We start from the raw sequence: 9,786 nt of genomic DNA on the forward strand, positions 1-9,786 counted from the left end.
GCCTGATGCGGGCTCCCCATCCCAGGACCCTGGGATCATGACCTGAGCCGAAGGCAGATGCTTAACCACTGAGCCACCCAGGCGCCCCATGTCTGCTGTTTTTCTAAAAATAAGCAGCCTAGGGGTGCCTGGGTGGCTCAGTCGGTTAAGCATCTGCCTTTGGCTCAGGTCATGATCCCAGAGTCCCAGGATCGAGCCTGGAATGGAGCCCCCAGTCGGGCTCCCTGCTCAGCAGGGAGTCTGCTTCTCCCTCTGCCCCTCATCCCGCTCTTGTGCTCTCTCTTGCAAATAAATAAATAAAATCTTAAAAAAAAAAAAAAACAAGCAGCCTAAAATAATCCTTATGCCAAAGAGGCATATTTGGGGTGGCAAATCCTGGCAAAACCCTTCAGGGAGGACAGGCTGCAGGAAACAGGTTTGGGCTCTCAAGGTGCAGTGGGATCCTGTGAATTCCTTCCTTTAGCCACCAAGGTGGGAGGAAGGGCATCAGTGATTTTTCAGAGGGGATGTACCAGGGGCCCAGACCTCAAGTACTTGCTTATTCATTTGTTCATTCACTCAAGCAGGCTTTATTTATTTATTTTTTCAAGCAGGCTTTATTAAGCACCTGTCACAAGGACCGGGAAGTGTGCGGTGAGCACTGCCATGAGTAGTATCGAGAACCACAGAGCCCTGTCTTCAGGAAGCTCTCAGCCCAGTGCGCTCACAAGTTAACAATCTTACTTCATTTTTACTTTTTTTCTGCAAAACTACAGTAGTGGCCGTTTTGCGAAGCTTCTGGGACGATGAGCCGTAGGACAGGGTAGAGGATGCGAGCTTAGAGTAGGGATAGGACTTTTCACTTATCCAGGTCCCAGGGTGAGGAGGGAATGGCCCCCGACCTCGTAGATCGGGGCATTTCAGAAAAACCGGGACTGCGGGGGTTGGGAACATCCCCGCAGCTGCTCGCGCCGCGGCCAGGCCGGCGGTCCCCGGGCCGCGTGGGAGTGGGAGGTGGGGCCTTGGCGGGGGTCCCGAGTGGCGCGGTGGCCGGACCCCCGCGGCTGGGGGCGGGCGGAGTCTTGGGGGGGAGGGAGGGGGCTCCCTCCCGGCCCACCCGGCCCCCGGCCCCGCCGTTGGGGGGCGCTGCCTCCTCCCGGGCGGCTGGGGGCGCTGCGGCCAAGCGGCGGGGGGCGCTGCCTCCTCCGGGACGGCGGGGGGCGCTGCGGGCCGGGCGGCGGGGGCGGCCCGGGCCGGCGCGGCGAGCGGCGCGGCGGATGGAGAGTCTGGCCGCGGCCGGCGGCGCCGCCTCCTCGTCGGGCCGGGCACGGCGGGCCGGGGCCTTTGTGTGAGGCGGCGGCGGCGATGGTGCTCGGGCCCCGCGGAGCCGGGTAAGCGCGGCCCGGCTGAGGGCCGCCCCTGGCCGAGGCCCGACCCCCGTCCCGGCCTTTCTCTCGCTCTTGCTTGGCTCCCTCCTGCCCGCTCCCTTCGGCCCGACCCATCATCCCCGGCCGCGCGCCGACCCGGGCCGGTCCCGCCGCCCATCCCTTCGCTCCCGTCCGGCCCGGCGCCCCCGGAGACGCCCCGGGGGAATCCCCCGCCGTCTGGGGAGGGACCGAGGTGCTCGGTGGCCCCCAGATGGAGCCCCCCAGCCCGATCCAACGCCCTTCTTCCTGGGTTCGACCCTCCAGAGGGGAGACTGCGGCACCACGGGATTGTTGGGGTGCCTTCTCGGAAGTTCCCAGTCAGCCCCCCTCCCACCCCCCACTCAGGCTTCCCAGTGTCCCAGCCTGATGTGTGGCCACCAGGGCCCGGGATCTGCTTCACTGCTATCCCAACAATGCGCAGAAGCTTCTTGGACCCCAGAAAAAGTTGGGAGTTTGTAGAAGGTGGTGAGGTGGAGAAAGGGGCTGCGTTGCGCCGGGCGAGTGGTGAGACTGAAACCGCATGCAGCTAGCTTGTCTTCCTTAGGCATACAGGACTCGAAAAGGGGGGCAAGTGGGATCCAGCAAGCCTTTAGCAGTCTTGCCTATATAATTAGACGCCTTCTTAGGGCATCAAGTAAGTCTTTTAGTTCTGGTCAGCATATGCATAGATCCCAAAAAGGGTGGTTTAAAAAAAAAAAAAAAGCATATTTAAGTAATAGTAAATGCTACAGTGTATTCTAGTTTGCTTTATTTCTTTGGGTCCTGAGTGTTTTAGCTTCATCCACAGCATAAAGAGAAGGTGACAGAGAAGTATCTGGATGGCTCTGAGTTATGGTAGGGAGACATCAGAACTCATGAACGAGCAAGAGGTTTATTTAGGGACTGGAAGGACGGAGCCTTGATAAGAAAATAAAAGAACAAACTTATCTTGCCCTCAGCAGCTAATGGAACTTTGCTAATGGTGTTCAAGTGCCGATATGGCATTTGGCATTGCAAGAGAAGTGAATGTACACAGTGAGATAGGAAAGCTTGTTTGGGGGAAGAAATTAGGAGATTAATGTGAGCCCGCCGTGTGGTGATAAAGTGAAGGATTGTGTCCGAGAGGTTGCCTCTGGCTTGGCACTAAAGCACTAGCTTCTGTCCAACCAGGCCTGCCACCTCTCTTACTGAGTCTTACAGACGGCCCTATCAGGGTTTTCTCAATACTTGCGGGTTTCGTTGTGACGACTCTGTCTTTGGGAATATGCAGGGGGAGAGGTCACCGTCCCATCATTTGTCCTTGCCCCCAGCAGCTTGGAGCAGCTCGCCCTGTCCATGGGCTCTTGCTCCCCACCCAGGGCTTCGAAACACTCAGACTGGCGGTGTTTTCTTCTGCACAGCTCCTCGCTTGCAGGTATCTGTTTGGCCATCCATCTCTTCCTTTTACCGTCCACAGATGAACCGTGCTGATACAGAGGCAACTTCGTAGGAGCTGCTAAGATGGGCATGAGGATCAAACTGCAAAGCACCAACCACCCCAACAACCTGCTGAAGGAACTCAACAAGTGCCGGCTCTCAGAGACCATGTGCGATGTCACCATCGTGGTGGGGAGCCGCTCCTTCCCGGCCCACAAAGCCGTGCTGGCCTGCGCGGCTGGCTACTTCCAGAACCTCTTCCTGAATACCGGGCTGGATGCTGCCAGGACCTACGTGGTGGACTTCATCACCCCCGCCAACTTTGAGAAGATTCTGAGCTTTGTCTATACTTCAGAGCTCTTCACAGACCTGATCAATGTTGGGGTCATCTATGAGGTAGCCGAGCGCCTGGGCATGGAGGATCTCCTTCGGGCCTGTCACTCCACCTTTCCTGACTTGGAGACCAGTGCCGTGGCCAAGCCCCTGGCCAGCAGCGGGGAGAGCCACTCGGGTACCCAGAGCTGTAGCTCAGCAGAGCCTGCCTATCCCCTCGGAGACCTCCGGGGGGGCGGGGAGCACTTTGGTCCCGAGAGGAACTATGTATTACCTAGTGATGCTGGAGGAAGCTGTAAAGAGGAAGAGAGAAATGTCACCGGTGACACTAATCATAGCCTGTCTTCCCTGCCACCAAAGACGGAAGACCATGATGCCCCTGCTCCTTTCACCTCCGTTCCTAGTGTGGTGACTCAGCCGGTCCTCGGCACCGTCAGCACGGGCATCCAAACCAGCACGAGCTCCTGCCAACCGTACAAGGTTCAGAGCAACGGAGACTTCAGTAAAAGCAGCTTCTTCCCCCCTGACCATGCAATTGACATTACCACTGGGACCAACTCCTGTCTGAGCAATAGCGACCACTCCAAAGATCCGGGCTTTGGGCAGATGGATGAGCTCCAGCTGGACGACCTGGGGGATGATGACTTGCAGTTTGAAGACCCCACCGAGGAGATTGGCACAGCCGAGGAGGTGATTGAGTTGAGTGACGACAGCGAGGATGAGCTGACTTTTGGAGAGAACGACAACCGAGAGAATAAGGCCATGCCCTGCCAGGTGTGCAAGAAAGTTCTAGAGCCCAACATTCAGCTCATCCGACAGCATGCTCGGGACCACGTGGACCTGCTGACGGGCAACTGCAAGGTCTGCGAGACCCACTTCCAGGACCGAAACTCCCGGGTGACCCATGTTCTGTCCCACATTGGCATTTTCCTCTTCTCCTGCGACATGTGTGAAACTAAGTTCTTTACCCAGTGGCAGCTGACCCTCCACCGACGGGATGGGATATTTGAGAACAACATCATTGTCCACCCCAACGATCCCCTTTCGGGGAAGCTGGGTTTGTTTTCCGGGCCAGCCTCCACGGAGTTGAAATGCGCTGCCTGTGGGAAGGCCCTGGCCAAAGATTTCCATGTGGTCCGGGGGCACGTCCTTGACCATCTGAACCTGAAGGGCCAGGCGTGCAGCGTCTGTGACCAGCGCCACCTGAACCTGTGCAGCCTCATGTGGCACACGCTGTCCCACCTGGGCATTTCGGTCTTCTCGTGCTCCGTCTGCGCCAGCAGCTTTGTGGACGGGCACCTCCTGGAGAAGCACATGGCCGTGCACCAGAGCCTGGAGGACGCGCTCTTCCGCTGCCACGTGTGCAGCCAGGCCTTCAGGTCGGAGGCCGCCTACCGCTACCACGTCAGCCAGCCCCGGTGCGCCCGTGCTCCTGACGGCCGGCCCGCCCCGGGGCCGCAGCACCCCGCCCTCCAGAAGCGGAAGCTGCCCGCGGAGGAGCTCCTGGGCGACGAGCTGGCTCTGCAGGGCCAGCCCGGGAACAGCAAGTACAGCTGCAAGGTCTGCGGCAAGAGGTTTGCCCACACGAGCGAGTTCAACTACCACCGGCGGATCCACACGGGCGAGAAGCCGTACCAGTGTAAGGTGTGCCACAAGTTCTTCCGAGGCCGCTCCACCATCAAGTGCCACCTGAAGACGCACTCGGGGGCGCTCATGTACCGCTGCACGGTGTGCGGCCACTACAGCTCCACGCTCAACCTCATGAGCAAGCACGTGGGCGTGCACAAAGGCAGCCTCCCGCCCGACTTCACCATCGAGCAGACCTTCATGTACATTATCCATTCCAAAGAGGCGGACAAGACCCCGGACAGCTGACTGGGTCCCGGCAGAGCTAGGGGGAGCTCCCAGGCGGCAGCCAGGACGTTGCTTTTCTGATGGCTCTCGGTCCCTCTCCAGCCGAAGTGTCAATTTGGCCTTGCTAGGAATTCCGTTCTGTCTTGTGGTTAAAGAAGAGAAAAGAAGAAAGAGCACACGAGCTGTTAACTGTTTTGGAGAAGCGACGGCCCTATCACGTTTACCTCCTTCCCTGTCCTTGCCCACGAAGGGCTGCGGTTTTGATCCTTCGGAGGCTGGTCTTGGGATCTGGTCAGGCAGGCGGTGTCGACTAGATCCCCTTTCCGAGCCTCTCAAGTTTGAGTTTACGGATAGGTTTTTATGCTGCTAAGAATCCAACCAACAGCCTCACTGAATAGAGGAGGTGGAGAGAGGTTTTCACCGTGGGTATTGTTGCCAGCTTGCCAACTGGGACACCCGGCTGTGAGAGAGATTTGGGGAATGTGGCCGCTCAGAAAAGACTGGTCCGCAGGGCAGCTCACCGCAGGTGCCAGGCCCGGCCCTCGGCAGGGCAAAGGCAGATTTGGATGGGGGCGCCTGCCCGTTTCCACGCTCTGATCTGCCGATGGGACAGTAGACTCTTTTGGCAGCTAGATCCAGACTGGGGGCAGAGCTTTCTGTGTAGGTCAGAAAGCTTTGGGATGGATCCTTGCCGGTCGGAAGAGGTGTCCGACCGGCAGTGCCACCAGGAGGGGCGGCCCGGATGGACAGCAAGGGAGGCCCCTCTTTTCTCCTCGATTCCAAAGAAATACGATTTTATGGAGTTGTAGCCCAGGTGGCCAGGTAGGCCTTCCCTGTGGGGCAGAGAGGACAGGGAGCCGCTGTGATACAGTCATCTGTCACCTGGCTACCTCCGTCGACCTTGAGTGTCCTGGTGGAGAGGTGGGGATGTCTCTGACAGCAGCAGCCTTGCCTTAATTTACATCCAGTCTCCCACCTAGAAGCGTGTTTGACCTGTGGTGTAGATGAGAAGACCCCGTGGGGTGGCGGAGTGATGGACTGTGAGCCCTTCAGGATCGAAGGGACCCGAGTAACTGGTGGTGTGTAGCGGGATGTGCGGTCTGTCTGTCCCAGTCGGGTAACCTGTTGTTTACTTTGGGGTAACTGGCCAGGAGCTTTGGCAGCTCACTTTTGACCTGCTGGAATTTATCCTGATCTGTCATTGCATCGCCACCAGGGGGCGCAATTGGAGGGCAGCTGATGCAGACCCGCCCTAGGTGGCTGGGATGGAGTCTGCCCAGTCCTTGGGGCCGGTTGGCTCCGTTCTTAGTGGCTTTTGAGGGGCTTCTTGCCCAAAGAAGGCTTGAGGGAGAGGGCCCTCGGATCTCGCATACTCACAAGGTAGCCCCTCAGTAAGCTCCTACTACCTCACCCTGCTCAGGCGAGCTCTGGGAGTCCCTGGCCTCGGCCCTGACACTGCGCCTGGTGGGACTCGGCAGCACCCCGGGCTGTTTCACAAGCGAGTGGTTTTAATGAACTCACAGAGCCTTTTCGGACATTGATATTTATTTATTTTTGCTTTTATATACATAGTACCCAGCATCTCTTTTGGATAAGTGACTTCAGGAAAATGAGTTTCTCCCCAGCAAGTAGCCATGTTCCAGGGGACAGTCCTGGCCAGAGATTTGAGAAACGGGGGCTAGGACGAGGGAAGGTGTCAGGACTTTAAACAAACAAGTCCTTTTCTTTCTCTCCGGAGAGTCTCTTGCAGAATAAGCCCAGGAACCCTTTAGGTAATGGGTGTGAGTTCTAGAAAGTTGGGGCTTATTAAATTCCTAGGCCTTTCCTGCCTGCGCTTGAGTAGACTGGGGACTGGGTTGAGGGGAACAAGTTAAATGAAGGACCTTTTTGCACATTTTCTCATCCTTCCTAAACTTGGAAAGCTATATTAAGATATACCGGCAAGCCAAAGCTCCATCCCTGTTGCACTTGCTGCCTCTCTCCCTAGCCCTAAATTGATAGAGCCTCCCAGTTGGGGTGCCTGGCTCTCCGGTAGGGTGGCTGTTACATGAAGGGATTTGTACAGGTGGCCATTTTTCGCCATCTAAACTCAAACTTGTTACGTGTTCCCTCAGGTCATTCTTGTCAGGAAAGCAGTGCTGAGACTTTTCATCCCTGACTGGCTTCCCCCTTTCTTTCCCACAACTGACCGTTGGAAATTTAAGAAGGAAAATGTGTGAAAGACCGCAGTCAAGTGTCTGCTAAGCTTTTCAAGGCTGAGTGATCCCTCCCAGTCTGTTGATGAGGACTGATTTTGGAATGGGCAGATTTGAGAGAGGCGGTACTTACTAGAAGCCAGCCAAGGTGGCCGGGCATGGATCAGTGTGCTGGAGAAACCCTTTTCCTTAACGGAGGCCATCACGGATGCTGGGTAGTCTGTATACTTAACCTGAAACTGTGAAGTTTTCCCTTTTTTGCCAGTAAACCAAAAAGCAAATCCTTGAACCTTTGCCCCTGAAACACTAAACAAAAAACTGCACCCCCTGATCCTCCTGAGGCCAAGTGGTTGATCGGGGTGGCCTGGTTGGTTGCAGTCAGACATGTAGCAGGGTCAGTAGCTCATGAGGCTTATTGACCAAACCCTGTTCCTCTGCTTGTCCCCATATTTGCCCCCCCCCGTTTAGAGTCATGTTTGCTGTCTCTGCCTCCAGCCCCCCCTTTTCCGAACTGTTTTACTTGAAACTCTTGTGTTGTGGCAAAGGGCACTCTGGGATACCTGGTTGAAGGTATTCATTTTACTTTGAGTTTTTAAACATTTTTTTTCAGCCTTCTGTTCTGTTGCCCGCTCTGCCTTAGAGCCCAGTTTAGCAGTCTGCTGTATTGTTCTGAGGTTCTCTCTGACCCCTGAATGTCTTTTCTCCTCCCTTCCTCCTCTTTCTTGTTCTGTACTCAGGACCAGCTACATAATCTGCAGAGCCCTTTGTTTAAAAATGAAGAATTTCAAGATGGCGACTGTAGAGCATTAAACCAAGCACGAGGCTATTCCCAACCTGTTTCTTAAGGGAAAAAAGTAATACTTGTATGGCACATTGGAATAAACAGCAGAGGCTGCTTATGGCCACAGGAGGGGCTCCGTCTCCCGCTTCTCCTGTGACCTGCTGCTGGCCCACTGATGCCACGGTGCCCGCTGGGAAGCTCTGCTGGGTTGTGGTATTTGGTCCTACGTTTTAAGACCCCAGCGAGTCTCTATAGTTCATGGCTAGGTGGAAAGAACGGAGGTGGGGGTTGGGCCCGGGTGACCCCTAAGAACCAGGAAGTGGGTAAAAGTTCTTTTTGACTGTCTTCCCTTCTGATCCATCAGCACCCCTTTGTCTCCAGGACAAATCTTTGGGCCTAAATACCTTCTCCCCAGTCAAGTTTAGCTACTGATGAATTTTCTTCGTCTTCTGGCCTCTTGCTGTGCCCTATTCCAGAGACTACTCAACTTTGGAAGTGAATTTAAATCCTTTTCTAGGTGGACACTGATTTTGTGGGCGTGGGAGTGGGCTGTGTGGAGAAGTCTGCCCATCTGGAGGTCCCCACACATCCTTTGGCCTCAGTCCTGCCCTGAGTGAGTCGGGAAGCACAGTGCACACAGCATTCATTTCACTGTGATCACTCATTGTCAAACTTAACATCAGAATGAAAATGAAACTGTTTTGATTTCGATGTTTCTTTAACACCCTTCCCCTGTCCAGTCCAACCTCCCCTCCCACCTACGCTAGCGAAAGTCTCTTATGAAACCGAGAAGAGTTGTTGACGTCTAACTTCCTTGCATTAAATTAATAAGTACTGACCTCCTAATATTTAAGTGTTTACTATCTATTGCTGTAAAGTTTTGTATATTTTGTAAACTTCTTTTCCCAAATAGTAGATGTCTAAAATCGTTGTACATCTGATTCTTTTATATTCCATTGTTCGGCACAAAGTGTGGTTTTTATTTAGAATAAAAAAAGGAAATTTGAAACGGGAATTCTTTTCCTATTGACTGGGGTTACGCTGTCCCTTGAGTTCAGAAGGTCGGGGCCCAACACTCAGTAGTAGCAGCATTCTGCTCGGCAGATGCCAGGATTCCTTTTTTTTTTTTTTTAAGGTTTTATTTATTTCAGAGTAAGCGAGAGAGAGAGCACAAGCTGGGGGAGAGGCAGAGGGAGATTTTATTTTTAAGATTTTTTAAAGATTTTATTCATTTATTTGAGAGAGGGAGAGCAAGCATGAGCGGGGGCAAGGGAGAGGCAGAGGGAAAAGCAGGTTCCCCTCCAAGCCCAACCCGGGGCTTGATCCCAGGACCCTGGGATCATGACCTGAGCCAAAGGCAGACGCTTAACCAACTGAGCCACCCAGACGCCCCCATAGTTTCCTTTCCTGTAGCTGGAATTCCCCGGGGTTAACCTGCTGACCTGTTTTTAGTGGCAAATTAAGTCAATAACCCACCCTTTCCAGGGGAAACCTCCCTGAGGGGATCTGTCCTGCCAGCGCCATCTGATTCACTGATGTGGTGTGTCGGAGAGGAGAGAGGCGGTTCAGGGAGGAGGTGGGGGTTTGGCACGGTCTCATGGGGTTGCTGACAAGTGTACCTGCACAGAGAAGGAGGTAGACCTCAGAGGTTGGGGCGCAATGTGGTCCATCTGGTCTCAGCACACAGGCCAGGCGCGGCGCCCGTCGTGCTCAGTGAGTGCTGAGCGGAGCAGCCTTGCTGCGGTCAGCAGAGCCGGGGCTCTGTCCTCCCTGGGCCCCAAGGAGGTGTTCATGCTGCCCAGGGTGATAACTGGTTGCCAGA

The 9,786-nt window shown here is 55.0% G+C and overlaps 1 protein-coding gene across 1 annotated transcript; it reads left to right on the forward strand.

Annotated features, from left to right (window-relative positions):
* Positions 1-1,307: 1,307 nt before the first annotated feature.
* Positions 1,308-8,971, forward strand: ZBTB39 (zinc finger and BTB domain containing 39). The gene is made up of 2 exons (XM_032420996.1): positions 1,308-1,370; positions 2,842-8,971. The coding sequence occupies exon 2, from the start codon at positions 2,886-2,888 to the stop codon at positions 5,007-5,009; it is 2,124 nt and encodes a 707-aa protein (XP_032276887.1). The 5' UTR covers positions 1,308-1,370; positions 2,842-2,885; the 3' UTR covers positions 5,010-8,971.
* The last annotated feature ends 815 nt before the right edge of the window (positions 8,972-9,786 follow it).

Source organism: Phoca vitulina, unplaced genomic scaffold (assembly GCF_004348235.1).
Source record: "Phoca vitulina isolate PV1807 unplaced genomic scaffold, GSC_HSeal_1.0 scaffold23, whole genome shotgun sequence".
In the NCBI taxonomy this organism is placed as follows: domain Eukaryota; kingdom Metazoa; phylum Chordata; class Mammalia; order Carnivora; family Phocidae; genus Phoca; species Phoca vitulina.